Below are 21,332 nucleotides of genomic sequence, written 5' to 3'. Positions count from 1 at the left end.
TACTTTTTTTTATAGGTAATTTATTAAATTATTATAATATATTTTCAACACAACTGTAATAAAACACGCCTAACGTATATAGCTTGCATTTACTTGTGGCCTAGTTATACGCTAGGCATGTTTTATTAGAATAAACGCAAGACAATTGGCGGGTTTGCCAACAATTTTATCAATTAGTAATAGCCAGTTGGTCGTTACACGTAATCTTAATATTGATATTAACTGCGGCCAGTTGGGTGACGAAGAACTTGAAGATGTACGGTATGGACACTGTGGCTAACTCTCCTTTGCCGCACAATCTACAGTTGGAACCTTCGCTGTGCCCAATGATTGGCCCGAGGAGGGTGCCGCATTTTGTGCATAACACCGCCTGGGGACAATAAAATAAATAGTCAAAATCAAATCATTCATTCAGAAATTAGGCTTTCACAGGCATTTTTTCACGTCATATTCTAAATTAAATGATATTTACCAAAGCTACAAACTACTTGAAATTGGTTCTCGACTTCTGAAATTTAATCCTGCAATTTTATTTTTAATAAAATTCAATAGAATTACGGGTTTTATCAAGCGGATAAACCTGTTCAGCCAGGGATCTCTTACCTTCCTCATCTTTTAAGCGTCGGCGCCCAGGGCTCGCTTTCCCACTTTATCGTCAACATCCTTGCACCCTAGGTATGTAACAAACGTCACCTGGCTCTTGTCAGAGCAGTGGAACAGGCGGTCCTGCAGCAGGAAGACGGCGCCGTGCGCGAGCAGCGCGTCGCGCTCCATCTCCCCGAGCCGGACCCCGCCCCCGCGCCGCCGCCCCTTCACCGGCTGTCGCGACATCGCGTCCACCGCGCCCGTCGTCCGCACCTGTCGTTCATGTGTATCATCGAGTTATATAGTACCCCATAACACGAGTCTCGAACTTACTTTGGGGCTAGCTCGATCTGTGTGATTTGATTTGACTGATGTGGTGTGTATTCGACTACATAGGTTTCCGTTGGTATGTGGTCGTGTCAGAGTCATGTGAGATTAATTTTACATACCTACGCCTACATTCCTATTCCTATGCAGAATATACTATACCTTATTGTTGTAAAATCGCTGTATCATTATGTTCTAAGGAATAAATTAACTACTAGGACTTTTGTATAATGTATAAGGATTACGATATCAAAGAAAAAAAAAATTAAATGACGTTACTTTACGTGGCAGAAAAGAACTCTAATAGTCTACGAACTCTAATAAGAAACAGGCGTTATAATATGTATATGTAATTTTTTCTCTCACCTGCCATTTATCCGACACCATATGCCTGAGCCTCTGATAATGTATAACCCCGAAGAATATGTCGGCCGTCATCTCCCGGCCGTCGACACCGCTGTACATCCGCTCCGTTCCGTAGTAGTTGTACCCGCCAGCTTCTAGCAGTCGACCGAAGTAGTTGATAGCTGTGTCCTTTTCTGTGAATCGGAATGGTGTGGCGTCGTGGACCTGATGTGGGATTGATCATATATAGATAAAACTGTAAAACATATGAATGCAAGTTAAATTAATGTTAAATATCAATAAATAAAACTTGGAATCATTAAATTACACGTATTCATTAGTCTATAATAATAAAAAATCACTAAGCCCCATTTTGAAATATGACAATGAAATAAAAGATTTTTTAAATTCATAAATTACAAGGCTTTATTTAATTTCACCTATCCTAATGTTTGCCTGTCTGTAATCAAATCTTGCAAGGTATACTCTCATCTTTCTCAACGGTGTACAGCACGAACACAGTTTTTTTTTTGTCATGTCGTTGAATGCAACAAGATCTAACGACAAGAAAAGATTGTGGCAAAAAATATTTTTTAGTAAAAAATACATGTTTTTAAACATACGTGTCCATGCAAGCTGGCGGCTTTCCCCGCCATACACTCGATCATCATGGCGATGGTCATTCTGGAGGGGAAGCCGTGGGGGTTGAACAACACGTCGGGGATCAACCCCGACTCTGTAAAGGGTAGGTCTTCAGCCGCCCAGCGTTGAGAGCAGATGCCTTTCTGACCCGCGCGGGAGGCAAACTTGTCGCCCACTGTTGGGTTACGCTAGAAAGTAATAACATACTCATAGGCAAAAGCTAGAGTTAGTGAAATAAAGAAGTCATATATTCACCGGTCTCACTGGTTTCATTTACCACAAGAACAACTGTGATTGTGGACCCAATCGCTGTATTTTATTCGAATCTGTTATATGAAATGATATTATTTTCCAATATTTATCACTTAGTCTTTCGTTCCGAAAGGTCAACGATGTACATTTTAATATTGAGAATTATTATTTTGGCTCCCTAGAAATATTTCAGTCTTTCCCCATTGAACTCCACTGATACTAAAAACAAATTTTACTCGGCCCACATACCTGTATCCTGAGCACTACACACGCTGTAGGCGGAGACCTAGTAGAGAAATCTCCGCAGAGCCGCACACTATCTACAAACACCTCTTCTTTGCCGCGGTACTTGTGTGTCACGAACTGACTCTTGTCGCCGTCGAAGTAACTGTAATAAACGTACGTACTCGTTGAAGGTACTAATATAGCATTTGGCCAATAGAACGGATTGGATTGTTTACTATATGCTATTGCTTCATAATTCAATCTTATTTCGTGCTTTTTAACTGAACTTAGTCAGAGATATTTATAGAAACTATCCTGGCGTGTCGCTCGATTCATAAAACCCGCTGGGCGTGTGTTACAAATTTTTTTTAAAATGCTGTTTTAATTTTCAGTCATCATTTTTCATTTATTTATATATACATTTCGAAAAAGAACATATTGATATTTTATTTATAAGGATACTTAATCTAACAAATCGATTCCTACAATTGAATTCCCTTACCAATAGAACGGATCCTCGGGCTGAACTCTAGCACCAACCGGCGGCAACCCATCCTCGTCGATGTACGGAACAAGCTCAGGCTTGTTAGGGTCCCGTTGGAAGAACGATGAAGTGGTCTTGAGGTCAATGAACTCCGCCTTGTACACGGTGCCGGCGGCGAAGCCTCGCTCGTACGAGGACTTGTTAATTATCATAGCGTCTTCCATGTCGTAGCCCTGGTACATATATTTTATTTTCAATTATTGATAAAACCTTCTCCCATCCCAATCCCATTTTAATACGAAAAAAAAGCGTTCCCGAGGGCATTAAGCCGCGGGTAAACAGCTAGTTTGTAACATACACTATAAATTTTTAATTATGCCAAAAAATATAATGGGTCTATTAGTACCTATTACTGATAATATGTGCATAGTCAAAACAACATTTATGGTGTATATGTCATGGGAGATGACATGAAAACAGAGTCAAGTGGGGTTTCTCCAGAAATATAGAATTGTTTATTACAATTTAGGCTAAGGAGCGCAACGCATATACAGCGTGGGAATGGAGCAAGTGTAATGGGCACTTTTGCGTCAGGTTCGGGGCGGCCTTTTTGACCAAATTTATAGATTTATTATTATCATGTATTGACCTTATTACTCCAGTAATCATCATCATATCGAGTGTGTTATTGCTAACATTGGTGTCAGATTTTATTCAAGTCGCCTAAAGGCATCTGACATGACTTTTACGACTACTTACCGCCATCTAGTGGCAGGTAGTCGCATACACACTAGTGAACTAAATTGTCAACCAGTGTGCAGGTTTCCCCACTATGTTTACCTTCACCGGAAGCAAGTGGTGGTCTATGAAAACTACCATATATGAGTCAGATTGGTAAACAAACTGATATGGCACGAGTAGGATACGAACCTGAAACCTTTCGATCCACAGACGGGCGTCTTAACCATTACACCACCACCGCTTCATGATAATGAGGACGCTTGATGATGATAGATAGATAGATCATTTATTCCATAGAACATGCTGATACAGAGTTGTTAAAAGGGTAAGGTACAGCATATTCTGCCTATTAGCCGTAGTAATGTTAAGTTAATACAAACATGAGAAATTTATATTAGAGTACATTACATAATTTTATACATTTAGTCAACATTAATAACCGTCATAATTAGATTCATTTGTCATAATAATTTTATGTTACTTACAATTTATATTTGAACAATTCATTAGTGTCATAACATTTCTCTAGAAGCCAATTAAATAATCTAAATTTAAAATTTTTAGACTGCTAATTTCTCTTATTACTTTTGGTATGATGTTGATGACGATTGCTCAAATAATTATAATAATAATAAATAAATATATCAGGACAAATCACACAGATTGAGCTAGTCCCAAAGTAAGTTCGAGACTTGTGTTATGGGATACTAACTCAATGATACTATATTTTATAACAAATACATATATAGATAAACATACAAGACTCGGGCCATTCAGAAAAAGATCATTTTCCATCATGACCCGACCGGGGATCGAACCCAGGACCTCTCGGTTCAGTGGCAAGAACCTTACCACTGCGCTAATTTACACTATATTCATATAATAATTAAATAATTCATCCAAATAAAATACTTACAGTATAAGATATAACGGCTACGATCGCATTGGTGCCCATAGGATAGTCGTCGAGAGATATGTGGTCGTAATGACTGGGTCTGAACAGAGGCGTGGCCGGTGTCTGAAGCCTGTACAGCTTTGTGTCGGCGTTGGTGGCCCACGTGTGGATGGGAGTACCCATGGTTTGCTTGCCCATTTGACACTGGTACATGTTTCTGTTGAGAAAGATAAAAAAATATTTGCAAAAAACATTAGTATATACTCACGTTTTTGGAGAAGGAGATACATATCTCCTTGCTCACGTGGTGCGACTTCCATTGTCCACCGATTTGACGACATGTTGGTACGATTAATCGGACTGCAAAATTATAATTCCGATAATCGGCTGAAAAAAGGTCAAACCTACGTGTTTTACCGACTATGGGTATGTCTTATAACCTTAAAATATTGAATCTTCGGCTGTGATTTTACGACCGGCACCCGGCTTGACGTTAGCCCTCCTCGGGAATTTATTTATTTAATTTATTTATATAGGCATACACAACCAACAACTCTTAATGCGATTCAGTTCAGGACCTAAGCTGATCTGCATCGCTAATTCGTACCATCAAGTTGACATAACGATCTATTATAGGTAGTATGTACCAAAAAATTACGCCGTTTCGATTTCATTCACTCATTTTGCATACAATTCGGTACCATGCATCTCAATGCACATGAGAACGTAAACTGGAACGCGTATCTGTCAAAATTGGCGATTCAAAAAAAGTTACTATTCCTGATTGTTGATACCACGTAAGAAGTCCCACAGACGTGGCGCTACTGTCGCTGAAAACAATGACGTGGTATATCTGTCACCTGCCGCTGAATAGCCAGTTATCATGATTATGGCAGGTGACCGAACTCTTTGCAATAGCCCATTTGAAGTCCATCCAAATATCATTCCATAGACCAGTACTTCTATCCATCATTCTGCCATAGTTCACACTCCCGCCGAGACCTGATCATGGGCTACCATGTCATTGGTATATCCGGGAGTGGGTTTTGGCGGGAGACGTACATAACATTAAAACTCTCCAAAGGATCCATATCCCCACGCAAGAATCTCAAATGACCGGACTTAGTGCCGTGAATTCCAAAAGAGGAGAAACACTCACCGCGGCGACTGGTTGCAATCGGGCATCGGAACCAACTGCGCCAAGTTGCTCATAAATGCCGACTTCGATAATTCCAGATGTGTTGTTTTACCTGTACACAAGTTTTTTTTTACAAAACTGTCATTTTTGCCACAAGCTTACAAGCTTTTATTGTCATCAGAAATCTTGTGGCATTTAACGCCTGATTAAAAAAAAAACAGCAAGCGTGCTGTAAACGGTTAAGGAGTTCCCTCGTTTGGAGCCGTCAGGTCACGCTTATCATAATAATGCATTGTCAAGGAAAGTGAAGCGACGTGGGAAATTTCAACTCTGTAGAAATGTAACTGGCAAGGTTTGATTACAGACAGACAACGGGACAAATATAATAAATATCTATAAATAAAAGCTTGTAAAAATATTAACTTGCTCTACACTGTCGGCAAATTTCGCCCGTTTCGAGGTACGAGTACATTGCTGGTTTTTTCCTGGCGTAAAATAAAAGCTCTCATACAAACTACGTATGTACGTCATTCGCGTCAGCGTCTGAGTTTCTAGGTGCATAACATTTGTCATTTCGTTTTTTTTGTCACCCTAAAAATAAGAATTAACAGTAACATACCTGTACGAACCATTACAGCTACATACTAAAATAGACTCTATTCGAACACGTTAAGATTCAAAATCAACTTTAACAATTGAGTTTTAGTGTCGTCTAATCGAACTGTACAGTTGATGGCGCAATGAAAAAGAGACGTTACTCCAATACAATAAGGTTTAAACTCACATACAATACGTTGTTTTTATTATGTGCCAGTGATATGTCATACTTGTAACTAAAATTGATTTGAATGCTAAAACATTAACTATATATCATATTAAAGCAAATAAATATATTTTATTCTAATACAAAATATTAATTGCCTGGGTCGCATTTTGCTTGATGCAATGTAAAAAAGACTGTATGTTTGAAATATAAGGTTCAAACTCGACTTTGATTATTTCCGATTGTGTCACAGCTACATCCAAATAAAGTAGCCAAGTTGATCACGGATCGTATCATTCTAGCTTCAGTCGTGTATATGTCGTACATCTACATACTAAAAGAGACTCTATTCTAACGCGATAAAGTCCACTGACCTTTAACAATCGGATTTTAGTGACGTCTAATCAAGCTGCTCTATTATACTCGATCGTGCAATCAAAAAGCGACTTTACATCAATACAACATGGTTGAAACTAGCTTAAAATAGTTTTCTTTTTAACGGACTCCGATGTAGCCTAAAAAGGACTCTATAACCAAGATATAAAGGTTCAAACTCACCTTTGATGATTTCCGATTGTGTCACAGCTACATCCAAGTAAAGTTGCTCCATGGTACCAATCAACTCTAGTCCTCCAGTAGCCAAGTTGATCACGGATCGCATCATTCTGGCTTCAGTCGTGAATAGAAATATGCCTGGGTATTGTGCGGGTATCTGTTGGAGAAATATCATGTGTTGTGAAAAAATGCCTTGTAATAGTCTAATGATAAGATGAGAGCTGGAAGCGAGCTGTCCGCTAATTAGTTGTCAAGGTAAAGTATGTCTTCAGCGGACGTTCTAAAGCTTAGATTTCAACGAACATAATTTTGCTGGGTGGTAGCGGTGTCATATAAAACTGCTACGATTCTTACAAAAAAAAACAATTTTAGTTTAAATGTGTTTTCTACCTACACATACATTAAACATTGACAGAACGAGACAAAAAATATTGTCACTATAAAACAGGATTTTTAAATTATTTGGAAGCGAATATGACAAACTTTTCTAATTTATTTTCTACAACCCATAATAAACAATACACCCAAACCTTCCTCAGGAATCATTCTATCTATTAAAAGACCCTCATCAAAATCCGTCGCGTAGTTTTAAACACAGACAGCGGGAAGCGACTTATTGTTTTATACTGTGTAGTGATTACGACAATTATAAATTATTAGCTGCGCCCTGGGGCTTCGCTTTTTATCTTTTAGATAAAAGATAAAAAGTACCCTAAGTAAATGTATTATTCTAGGTTATTTTCTACCCGTGCACCAAATTTCATAACAATTGGTAGATAATGCGTGAAGAAACAACAAATAAACAAACTTTCACATTTATAATATGGGATTACCTGTTTCTTAGGTATGAAGACGATCTCAGTGGTGATAGGTATCTCCTCCCCCTTGACCTTGAGAGCCCTGAGGTAGCCGGTGGAGCTATCGGCGTTGTCCTCAGACAGGTACCCCAACAGGCGTCCGTCCAGGAACACTGGGTACTTGTATACATCGCGAGTTAGTGGCGTTTGGGTCATTGAGCTGATTGGCTCCAGGCCTGGGTAGAAGAATAGTTGGTTATACACCAGGATAAAAATGATGGAACACCGTGTGTTAGATCGATAGATAAAATCTTTATTTGTAGCCACAACACAAAATACACAACACATACAGTTTCTTCATATTAATAACACACACAATACAAAAAGAGCAGTGTTGCAGCAATACAAAAATGACACAGCTCAGCGGGACTATTACCCGGGGGGGCAATACACTGATTTTCGGTTGTGACCTTAAGGTACCTAGATGTGAGCGCGAGATACAAAGACGATGATAATGGGAAGTGGTTGCCATTCAATAATTGACCACAAAGATTACAATTGTACTTATATAAATAAATTAATATATAAAGTTAAAATTTGAAAAAATAAATAAGAAATTTTTGGGCGTTTAAAAAAGATAAACGAATTTAGTGTTTGTTCCATATTTTTTTCCGTCATTTTATTTAATTTATTTGGGCACATCAACAACATAAACACAAGACAATCACATTTTACATACTTTTATTTTAAATTTTTTTTTATTTATTCATTCAAATTTTGACATTTTTAATAATGATGTAAATTCGTCCTCCTAATTTTTAATATATGTATAAGACCTATATTTGTTGATTGACGTCCTTGGAGAAAAGGCTGCGGTGAAGTTTGTTGCGCCGCTTCTTCTTCACCTGCGCTTTGGAAGCCGGCAGTAGACTTAGTTTAAGTAATTTTTGACGTCAATAAGTGATGTACATCATCCTAAATTGAATAAAGAATTTTGAATTTGAATTTGAACATATTGAAAAGTTAACCTAGTTTTTACATCAATGACAGACGTGCACAACGTGCTATATCAATTTGCTACTAATTATTAAATTTGAGAATTGATTTCAACAAACATTACTGATTGAAACAATAATATTAAATTGAAATAAAATACATTGAAATATTTAAGCAAAATAATTATATGTTTACTTTTAAAACTTTTCTGTTTAGCATTTTAGGGTTATCATATATGTATATCTAAATCGAGAAGTTATTAAATCTAAGTACTGGAGCATTCCTATCCTACCTAACGCTGTCCTAAATATTGGAGAATTAAAATATTCCTTCTTAAAGCGCCATATTTTTATCGATTACTTATATTAGTTACTATACAAGTTTGTTAGACAAATTAAAAGACCCCCCCACTTTCAATATTCATTTCGCTACAACTTTTGAACGACTAAACCGATTTTGATCAAACATATCTAAGAACCACCGCACAAAATGTAGATATCAAATAAAAAAAAACCGATTCACCTCTTGATGAGCTACGGTGCCACGTACACAGACAGACAGATACACTACCGGTCAAACTTATAACACCCCTCTTTTTGCGTCGGGGGTTAAAAAATGGGAATAAATTCAAATGACAACATACCACATCTCTCGAGCACGAATGGAAGGTTCGCTAATTGTTTTGCATCAGGACATTGGGTTACCTGGAATTAAATATAACCGGTTTAGGAATCACTTTACCCTTAAAGTCTCATTCTCATACAAACGTAATACCAAAATAGTATTAAAAGCGTGTTTCAACATAAATCTGTCAGTTGGATTAAGACAGTATTAACCTAGATTTAAATAAAAATAAATAAATATATTAGGACAAATCACACAGATTGAGCTAGCCCCAAAGTAAGTTCGAGACTTGTGTTATGGGATAATAACTCAACGGTACTATATTTTATAACAAATACATATATAGATAAACATCCAAGACCCGGGCCAATCAGAAAAAGATCATTTTTCCATCATGACCCGACCGGGGATCGAACCCGGGACCTCTCGGTTCAGTGGCAAGAACCCTTACCACTGCGCCACCGAGGTCGTCAAAGATTTATATCAAATCAATTCATTTATTCCTTGCTTTCATGTACAGATTCACATTGCTTGTCACAATAATGTTTGTTAGTAGGTGTTAGTACATGGACCCGGATTGCGTGTTGCAAGTTTATCAACACAGCGGATTAGTTAATGTTAGTCAAATCAATCAAACTTCAGGATGTAAATCAATAATAAATGTCGAACAGTGGTTTTAAAATAATGTCAAGAATATAATAATAATTTAGTCACAAACATTTAACCTAATTCCCTACATGTATATAATGAAAATACTTTTTATAAACGTCGGATTAACGATCTACCATCATCTACAGTTTCTCACTCAGATATTATTTATTACTGAGTAATATCCTTTCGAGAATAGAAGAATATCCTTTATTCTTCTATTAATATCAAATATATCAAAAGGATATATTTAAACATCTAAAGAATTTATCCAATATATACAAAATTTATTAACAAACCGTCCAGTAGATAATGCGTGAAAGAGTAACAAACAAACATACATACACACATAAATCCTCACAAACTTTCACATTTATAATATTAGTATTACCTATTTTTAAACTTAAAAACGCGACTTTAACAATCTAGACAGTCATTACCTGGGCGTGCATGGTCAGGTGGTTGAGAAGGCCGCAGGGCGCCCCATCCGGGGTGTGCACGGGGCACACGAAGCCCCACGCGTCGGGCAACAACTGTCGCGCCTCTGTAGTGCGCATCTCCATGAAGAATGAGCCGCGGTGTATAGCCCTTATATAGTTAAGCAATATTAAATACATAGACCAAGAAAACTAATGACGGCAGGCTAACGTACCCGAATGAGATGAGCAAGAGAGAGAGAGAATGAGAGAAAATTTCCACACAACTCTCCATCTAAGATTGGGTGTTGAAAAACTGATCATTTATATATTACCAGCTGCGCCCCGGGGCTTCGCTCCCGTGGGAATTTCGGGTTAAAAAGTACTCTTATGTGTTATTTCAGGTTATTTATAACGATAGTACCAAATTTCATAACGATCGGTCCAGTAGATAATGTGTGAACAGGTAGCCCCTTCTTGATTTTACAAAAAATCTGATAAACGTCATATTTCTGCTCGTGCGGTTTTTTGAACAAACCCTCGCTGAAAAGCGATCACTGTTTATTTACAATAATAATATAAACTATTTTATTCAGACTTTTGTCCACCTTTGTTAGTAGTACATTAATCTTAACCCATTGTTAGTAACATGTATTAAAACAAGTACAATTTAGAACAAATATACAAATATTTATTTCATTCAGTGTGCAAAACAAGTTATAGCCATTACATTACACAAAACAAAGCATTACAGTTAAGAACTGGTTTGTAGCCCAAAACATACACAAACATAAATGTCATAATTTAGAAACTATTTAGTGTTAACATAGAAAACTCACTTGAAATGAGACATATATCTCATTCTGTTGATGTTTTCGGCGACTATAGTCAGTCCCTTGTGCTGAGGCAGGGCAACGTTGTTCGATGGGGCGTTGCCTGTCGCCAGAAACGTCTCCATTTTGGATTCAAGTTTTCCCGCCATTTTGAGCAGATCAGGCAGTTGAGTCTGTCCAATTAATTAAAGGAATAATTTATTTTTTAAAACAAAATACCTATATATCAATAAATTCCGATTAAGTTATTTTTGAAAATTTGAGTCTGTCCGATTATTTTATTATTGGAAAGAAAATACCATGTGCCGTTTTTTTAAAACAAAATGTTTAAGACGTTTTATATATTATTTATTTATTTAATTACAAAAAAAATATCCTTCGTTCCAGTTGTATTATGTGGAATGAAACAATTCTTCAATTCTCGGCAATAATAATTCTGTTCAAGTCGCCTATAGGCATCTGACATGACTTTTCTTTTGATGAGACTATGCGATATAGAAGACTCACAGCAGAAATGTTGACTTTCTTCGCGGCGTTAGCCTTCCTGACAAGCAGCATCTTCACCACGTCGACGGTGGACTGGAGCCGTTCCTTCAGCACCTGCAAGTACAGGTGACCGCCGAGGAGCAACTCCTGCATCATCACCGCGTCCGCGCCTTCCACCTGGTGAACATGACTTTTATTAACAAGTCATCGCCATAAACGTTGAAGGGTTAGTATAACATAACGTGAATTTTGTTCCAACATAAACAGCTGATTATCTAGTGTTATTGTTAACACTGGTTTCAGACTTTATTCTAGTCGCCTAAAGGCATCTGACATGAGTTTTTGCTACCTACTGCCATCTAGTGGCAAGTAGTCGCGTACACACTATTGAACTATCCACCAGTGTGCAGGTTTCACGATGTTTCCCTTCACCGAAGCAAGTGGTGGTCTCTGAAAACTATACTATACATGAGTCAGATTGGTATACAAACTCATGTGGCGCGAGTGGAATTCGAACCTGGGATCTTTCAGTCACAGGCGGAAGGCGAGCCACTGAGCCACCACCGCTTCAAATCAAACAAATAAACTTCAACATGCCTTTAATTTAGAACACTAGACATTATTGCATGGAATTTCCTTTTTTTTGGACTGGTTTTTGGTTACTGGTATCTAACGCATAACCTTTCAAAGGCGCATAAGGTACATAGAGACTTAACATCTTTTGTTCTACGACTTTTGTCTAAACGTAATAAATACAAAATTTTTCCATTTTTTTTAGTTTTAATGTCGTTTCTATAAAACGTTAACTCTATGTTTATTCCGCTACATAACGCTACTGCACTGTCTCGTGTTGCTTGGCTATTATATAGAGTTACGAATCACGAAAAGTCGTAAAATAAAAGTAATCTTTAGGTTTTGCGTTTGATAAGTAACCCTGTATAACCAGGAAAGCTTGCATTGTGGAGGCAGTGTAATTACAGGGCATTATGTCAAGACCATAGACCACAAAGTCGGCATCACGCGTCTGACAACCTGAAATGTCTATCGGCTGCGGTGACCGCTCACCATCAAGTCGGCCGCACGCCTGCATGGGAGCACAAAAAACTTACCTTACACTTATTCTGGACCAGATCGAACAGCTTCTGCACCATGAACAAGAGCGCGTGCGCTTTGTCCTTGTGCCCGGGGAGGTGTATCATGACGCAGCGGCGCAGCAGCAGCGCGGCGGCGTCGTCGGCCGCGGCGCTGGCGGGCAGCTCGTGCAGCCGCGACCGGAACATGCGGCCGAGGTACGAGCGACACTCAGACCTCGTGTGGAGACCCTCTTCGTGTAGCTCCCGGAGCATGTTTTGTATGCAGCTGACGGGACATTCATTGATTGATGAACACACCCTATACCTCATTCTAGAATAGAACCACTCCATATCCTCGATTGATAATTTGTTCGGAGTCGAAGTAACAAACATACATACACTCCCCTCAGACCTACTGAATCCTACTAAAATTTCAAAATAAAAATCATTTCAAAAGTTTGCGAGGATGTATGTACGTTTGTTACTCTTTCAAACAAAATCTAGTGGACCTATTGTTATCAAATTTGGTACACAGGTCGAATATAACCTGGAATAACACATAGGATACTTGTTATCAAAAAATTCCTAAAGGAGCGAAGCCTCGGGCCACAGTTAGTAAGTTGAGTATATAGTCAAAGGCAAATAAAAGCTTAAAACACCTACTTCATATAATACAGGTCGTTCTTCTTTCCATTTAGCAGCAGTCTGTATATGTAATGATCGGGCCAGTCGACCAGACACTTCAGGATGAGCAGTAGTGGAGCATAGTACATCACTTTGCGATGGGAGAACATTAATTTGCACGTGCCATTTTGTAGAAAATGTAGGACGTTGTTCTGTAAAAGTATTTTTAAAATTATACAAAACTGTTACGGCTTTATTTACAAAATGCTAAGGTTTTGTTGTTCCCTTTCGCGTGCGTTGAATCTCCCAAATCCACTACAATTTAGGGACATTCAAGATTAGATAAATAAATATATTTGTGTGTTTATAGCTACAAATAAAGATTGCTACAAATAATTTATATTTGTGTGTTTATAGCTACAAATAAAGATTTAAATTAAAGGTACAGAACAGCAACAAGAGACAATATATATGTTACTGTAAAAGTCCGTATACAGGTAAATCTTAGGTTTTTTCAGAAAATCTTAGGATTTACCGGTATGGGTTGGTAAATGTAAGGATTTTTAAATAATTGACGACTTTTTCGGGCTTTTGCCATTGGAATTTAGTATATGCTAGGTTTTGCTACTGACGGCTGGTAAATGTTGGTTTTGGGAATAAAACAATGATTAATTCTTATTAATCATTTATTTTTCAGTCAAAACCTTACATATTTTTATGTAGGTATCATAATTATGAGAGTAATCAATTAACTAAGTAATTAGTCAAATCCCTACCTATTTGAAATTATTTTCATCTGGTAAGTATTTTTATTTATAAATGTTTTTAACTTATAAAGGTAAGATATAATCATTAAAATACTTCTTAAATAGTAAAAAATAACAAAAATAAAATTATTTTCTCAACATTTACCGTGCCTTTGAAGTAAATTTTAAGATTTACCAAGTGAATGGTGGTAAAAGTTCGAATCGCAAAATTGTTCGGACTTTTACCATTAAGAGTTGGTAAATCTTAGGTTTTACTGGAATATCTTAGGATTTACGGTAGTTCGTGCTTTTACAGTAACATATACATAAGCAACATAGACAATGAAAATAAATGTGTATTGCAACAACACAAATAGGACACAACTCAGTACCTCCGCATGTAACTGTACATCACAACTAGATCACTGATGTTCCACCACTATCATATGTATAATATTCACTATCATAATGGATAAAAAAAGCAGGATAACATCATTTAGGTATACACTACAAATAATAATATATGGAATTCGTGGCAGTCTTGATCGTTGTATCAGAGATCTTTGTTGGCATAAATTAATAAAGTGGCCATTGCCTTCTCCATTTCACACACAAGTTAATAATAATCAAGTGTGCAGGTTTCCTCACGATGTTTTCCTTCACCGGAAGCAAGTGGTGGTCTCTGAAAACTTCTATACACGAGTCACATTGGTATACAAACTCATGTGGCACGAGTAAGATTCGAACCTGGGATCTTTCGATCCACAGGCGGGCGTCTTAACCATTACACCACCACCGCTTCTTCTAAATAATGTACACTTAGCCTGAAATTTAAACTTACAGTATTAGTTTGATCACTCTTGACACATCTGACTAAGATACCATATTCAGAAAACAAGTTTCCTCTCATTTTCCAAGATGGCCGCTTTATGGCAACTGGATAGTTCCTTCTAGTGACTAGTAACATCCTTGCTAAACGCTCATGACCCTAAAAAATAAATGGACAAGTAAAATATGTACTATTGGCGTGTGGTTCCGCCCTAGAATAGGACCACATCGTTTCCTGCCGCGAATGTCGTACGAGGCGACTAAACACAGCATGGGCAAATGATAGGCAAAAATAGCATTCCCAAGGGGGTTTACGTCAAGGTTCATGGGAAGGTGCACGTCAAGCGGGCGGCGGTAGATTCTAGTTCCAAACATGACTTTGCCATGCCACGATAAGGACCAGTATAGATAGGTCATAGAACAATAAAGTCACACATGGTATGAAACAAAGTTGCCCTCCAAGTCTGTCTGTTTCAAAGCTTTCTTCTTTTTTTTTATATATTTATTATAATTTTAAAGACAAGACATTTTAAATCACTCAACAGATTTTTATACAGACTTCAGGAATAAGAGTAAATAACAATTTAGACAGTTTATTCCCCAAGGTATATCTCATGCGAAGAGGCCAGAGGCCAGGTCGCTAGTAGGAAATAATATAATTACCTTGACTATAAAGTATCCGCCCCACTCGTCAGCATGCTCGTTGTGCTGCACCAGCTCTTCAGGAGACAAGTCTGCTAGGTGACACATTTTCGACTGAAACATATATTATTTTTGTTATTTACTAGATTTTTCCATGACAACATGTTTCTGATATAAAAGGTATACATATATAGGGTTACTGGTATCAAATACATAAGCTTCCAAAGGCGCATAAGGTACATAGAGACTAACATATTTTGTTCTACAACTTTTGTCTAAACATAATAAATACAGAAATTTACCTTTTTTTACTTTTTATGTCATTTCTATAAAACGTTAATTCTGTGTTCGATTCCGCTACATAACGCTACTGTACTGTCTCGTGTTGCTTGGCTATTACATAGAGTTAAGATGTGTAGAATCGATTGTATTTTTTTTTATATGAATAAAAAATCTACAAATTACAAAAAGTTATAGAATAAAAGTTTCTTGTTTTGGATGTACCTAAGTAGTCTTTAGGAGGTAGTCTTTTGCGTTTGATACCAGTAATCCTGTATATACATCCTTCTCCATACTTCAAACAACATGTATGCAAAATTGAAACATTGGTTAAGCAGATTAACAAATAACAACAAGGAGAATAACAAACAAACATTTGCATTTTTATAATATTACTTGGGATGCACTTTAACACTCCTTGCTATACAAATAGAGATTTGTGTTTATCCACAGTGAAGGTACCTATATAAGTTAAGAAAGATTTTGTGTTAATAATTGGGAACAAATTTTTAAAAATTCAACACAAATAGTTACCTTAACCATGATAGGTAGACTTCCCATAGACTTGTCCACTGACATGCTTTTACCATCAACATTCACAGTCATTCTAATCTTAAAATCTCCTTTATATGTGGCCGCTCTCTGTCTGCATTCTGTAGGCCAAACTTGTTGGTTCTTGACACCCACAATATCCATTGGAACACTGGGTTTCATAAACGCAGCATCATCTATAGTTATTTTAACCTTTTCTCCATTAGGGCCCTCAAACTGGGCTGGAATTAAATCTTGTATAGCAATTTTCAAACCATCATGGAGCATGTAGTTGAATGAGTCAATATGAGGCGCTCCGAGGCATTGTAATAACTAAAACCAGTAAAATATGCAGGGGAAAGGTAAATTAATCAATTTCGATTAAATGTTTTAATGAATAAAACGTAATTATAGAGAAATTGTAACAAATATGTAACATACCGGATTTGCTATTTTAGGAGGTTTACTGTAGTCAGTACTGCTTGTGTATGCCAGTGAAGGCTTCGGTGCTGCCTTTTTAATCTTCATTTTTTAATATTTGTAAGTATTATGACCATTTAATGTAGTAATTGAAATAGATCGGTCTGCTGAAAACAAATCCAAAAACACGTGCGATCGACACTGTCAGACTGTCACTGTCATTCAAGGTCGATTTACATTGATCCAGCAACTGGATTCAGTGACTCCAGTCACTGAATCCAGGTCTAAGGATCCATCCTTAGACCCGTTTAAACAAGATCCGATCCAGTCAAACGTCTTGAATATCGTAACGTCTGGAACGAAATAGAGCACGTTTCTATTTTCCAGCTCAGTGAACTTGCAGTGAAATGCTGTGAATCCTGTGCTAAAAGCCTTATTAGTGACTTTTAAAGTACGACAGCGAGCCGCGACTTAGCACGTAATCATTTGATGACCGCTCGTGTTTTTTTGATGGACCTAATCATTTTTAATGTCCAATAAAAAGTAGTATGATGGCAAAATTAATAAAAATATACAGACAAAATTACTACATACATTTTTAGGTTTTGCAATTTATTATTTAGTATATCAACAATAAATTTACAGCGATATCATATGTACTCATTTTTCAAAATTAAATCATAAGCATCCAGTGCCATTGGAACCAACTACTGGATCCAGTAGCTGGATTAATGTAAATCTGCCATCATATTGTCAATGTCACTGATTACTGACATTGGTGTTTTGATTTTTATTTTATTTAGATGGCTTATGCAGGTAGTATATACAGCCGACGTAAAATCAGAAAGGGGTAAAGTATTTTTTTATACTTATCCGTGTATGCACAAAAAATGTTTACTTATTCTCATATCTATTCCAATTTTATCTCATAAATTAAAAACCCGAAAATTAACAGACTATATTTTACACGTCTCCCTTGCCCTACTTTTGTCCAGACCTCAGTCAGTAGTCATCATTACATAATGAAATTGATAAACACCGCATATTATCAGGCGCAAATCAATGTCATACATTTCTTCTCCTTCTCTTTCATCCTTTTTCAACCATCTTGGTGTAGGCCTCCTTCAACCATTTTTCATCTCACAAAATATTATTCCGATGAATCATAGAGAGAATATCAATAATGATAAGTACTACAAACATATTAAATTGATACCCATTGATAGTAATGTAATAAATTATTAGGCAATTTAAAATTTGAGCTCAGAATCAGTATAATAATCACAAGGACACCCATAAACTATTAATACATTTACTCATCTATAACTATTATTATAAAGAGGTTTTGCGAGTTTGTACTTATATTTGAGGCGAGTAAACTCCGAAACTACCGAACCGATTTCAAAAATTCTTTCACCATTAGAACGGTACATACGGATTGCTATAATAGGCTATATTTTATCTCAAAATTCCCACGGGAGCAAAGCCAACTATTTGTACCTAAAATCACAAATTTGTCTAAGTTTCTGAGTGCGTTGTGCCAGTTTCTGTTTTCATTGTTTGTGTCTAACGGACCTGCGTTACAAGCATAGTTAGTGCTTAGTGTTGGCCGTTGAGTTTTGTTTATTTATTACTAGTTTTTGCCCACAACTTCGTATGTGAGTAAAAATCCATTTCCCGTGGGAATTTTAGGAAATCCCTTATTAGTGCTCCCCTACACCTTCTTAAGAACCTACACACCAAATTTCAGCTTTCTACGCCCAGTATTTTCGGCTGTGCGTAGTCTATCAGTCAGTTGGTCACTCGGTAAACCAAGAGTTTTAGGAGATTTTTATTCTCACATGGGAGCGGAATTTCTAAGCACGGCTAATGGGAAATAAAGATAATCTGCTTGGTAAGTATAGTCGAGCGCGCCTAGTTATCGGTTTGGTTAACGAGATAATGCTAATGGCCGAGCAAATATATTTATCGTATATAATTCACTGATTTTATTTATGATTGTATTATACGTTACGTAGAAAATTTTGGTAGTAATTGTCCTACTCTAGAGTTCTTATTTAGTCGTAGTCTAATCCATAAAAGTTTATCTATCTGTCACGATTCACGGCTAAGCTGCAAAAATCGATTTTGATGAAAGAAGAATGGGCATTTTGTATCCAGAGTGTATCTAGTTGTGAAAATTACTTAAAAAAATAAAACAACAAAAAATTGTATAGTGCTCTATACGACACCAGCCTGCCTACGACGATAATAAAACAATAGAATACAATTTCTAATAGGTATCTAAATAAATTATTACAACAAAGTCCATCAAATATTCACATACGCCAGTAGTTCGTATTTTTTAAAAATAGAATAAATCTTTTGCTGCCAGTCTGCATTATTAAATACTTCTAATAAAAAAAAGAATGCTCATTAATATTTATAACACGATAGAATTGTGTTTGTATCTGTCTTAATTACGTTTGTATGCAGCGAGGATCACATTTATTTTGAACGAGTTTTAAATTTTATCTTATTTATCTCCACATTTATCTCTCAAGGGGGTACATGGATTTCCAATTTTCCATACAATTTTTAGGCCGGTTTTTGCTCGACTTCAATTACGTACTTTCAGTTGTAAGTTCCACCGTGGAATTTGATTATTTCAGAGCAGATGTCTTAGAGTAAATATATTTTGTTTATTTAGCTGCATATTTTGTTTTCGGTGGAAAACTGGTTTTCACTGAATGGCTAAAAGTAGACAAGATAATAAAATCAACATAAATTTATCGGGCTATACTATATAGCTAGGCTATAAAAATGCCCGCGGCTTCGCCCGTGTGATTTCCTAAATTCCGAAATTTCCTTCCGGAACAGTTTTTTTTTTACCGGGAAGAAAGTACCTATCCCATGTGCTAATACTCTTAACTAATGTACTTAGATATACGTACTTGTATAAAGACGGTTGAATAGATAAAGCGTGGAGATTAAAATAATAGACAGACTTATTTTCGTAATTATTCCTAACTAGCAGCGTCCCGGCTTCGCTCAGGTAAATCCATATTAAATTATTCACTTAAACCTTAGGAATCACACTATTGGTTAATCATAAATTTGAGTTAATGGCTTTTATACAGACAGATGCGACATGACTTCTTTTTGTAATATGTACCTAAGGATACATAATTATTGTAAGTATTAGTTGTATAGTTGTTTGGTTGCATGTCGTAAAATGTTGTCGTGGTCTAAGGATCTAGACCAGTCTAGCTAGACGTAGACATTCCTTTGTCACCTCGCAATCACATCGTGAAACATTTGATCATAGATCATTTCGCTTGATGTCAGTTTCGCAAAAAAAAAAAATATAAGACCATAGATCAACAAAAAGAAAAATAAAATTACTGTGACATACAGACAGGCGGACATGACGAAACTATTAGGGGTTCCGTTTTTGCCATTTGGCTACGGAATCCTAAAAATTCCTCGAAGATTCCATATATTTGAAATTTAGCACGAAGGCCAGACATTGGAATGTATTAGTTCTTTTGTTTATGCCCTTGAATTTATTTCAATAACAATATCAGAGTTAAGTCGGTACCCACCTACATTGTCTGTATCGATTCAGTGTCAAGGCTTGCTATTCTCGAGACGTAGAAAAATAACTAAAAAATTTTATTTATCTTTATACCTACTTTTACCAATTTGTTAACTTCCACAAATAAGAAACCAACACAACACAGGTTTTTGTTCTTATTTATTTAATATTAGCGGCGCGGCCCGACTTTGCTCGGGTAAAAACATAATTACAGACCTAAACCTACCTCAGGAATACCACTATCTATTGGTGACAATCGTATAAAAAATCCGTGCATTAGTTTTCAGTTTAACGCAAACAACACACACGTGGCAGTGGACTTTGTTTTATAATAAGTATTCTTCTTCTTCTCTGTCGTTTCGCTCTTGGCAGAGTGGTCGCGCGTGGCCACATGAGGCGTCCATATTGGTGTTAGAGTTACATAGTATAATAAGTATGAAAAGATTTAATTAATAAATAAATAATAATAATAAATATATTAGGACAAATCACACAGATTGAGTTAGCCCCAAAGTAAGTTCGAGACTTGTAATATGGGATACTAACTCAACGATACTATATTTTATAATAAATACATATATAGATAAACATCCAAGACCCGGGCCAATCAGAAAAAGATCATTTTCCATCATGACCCGACCGGGGTTCGAACCCGGGACCTCTCGGTTCAGTGGTAAGAATCTTACCACTGCGCCACCGAGGTCGTCAAATTAGTATTAATTAGTACACTAAATACATTCAGTTTAGCATATCAGTGATCAAATCTTTCAATTTCATATAACCTTATTTCACAGCTAGCTAAATTTCACATTGTTACCTATCTACCTATAGCTAAAAATTTTTTTTTAAATCTTAAAATC

The 21,332-nt window shown here is 36.6% G+C and overlaps 1 protein-coding gene across 1 annotated transcript; it reads right to left on the bottom strand.

The window, feature by feature from the left end:
* Window positions 1–21: 21 nt before the first annotated feature.
* Polr1B (RNA polymerase I subunit B) lies at window positions 22–17,111 on the bottom strand. The gene is made up of 20 exons (XM_053763691.2): window positions 16,917–17,111; window positions 16,479–16,808; window positions 15,687–15,779; window positions 15,037–15,183; window positions 13,489–13,661; window positions 12,862–13,111; window positions 11,774–11,929; window positions 11,273–11,439; window positions 10,458–10,605; window positions 9,389–9,449; window positions 7,786–7,985; window positions 6,956–7,109; window positions 5,656–5,746; window positions 4,518–4,713; window positions 2,879–3,093; window positions 2,401–2,539; window positions 1,881–2,087; window positions 1,279–1,482; window positions 694–858; window positions 22–370 (listed from the first exon to the last, which is right to left on the bottom strand). The coding sequence occupies exons 1-20, from the start codon at window positions 17,001–17,003 to the stop codon at window positions 170–172; spliced, it is 3,384 nt and encodes a 1,127-aa protein (XP_053619666.1). The 5' UTR covers window positions 17,004–17,111; the 3' UTR covers window positions 22–169.
* Between the last annotated feature and the right edge of the window lie 4,221 nt (window positions 17,112–21,332).

This window comes from Plodia interpunctella, chromosome 24 (assembly GCF_027563975.2).
Source record: "Plodia interpunctella isolate USDA-ARS_2022_Savannah chromosome 24, ilPloInte3.2, whole genome shotgun sequence".
NCBI classification, from domain to species: domain Eukaryota; kingdom Metazoa; phylum Arthropoda; class Insecta; order Lepidoptera; family Pyralidae; genus Plodia; species Plodia interpunctella.
This window is presented reverse-complemented; position numbering and strand designations above follow the sequence as displayed.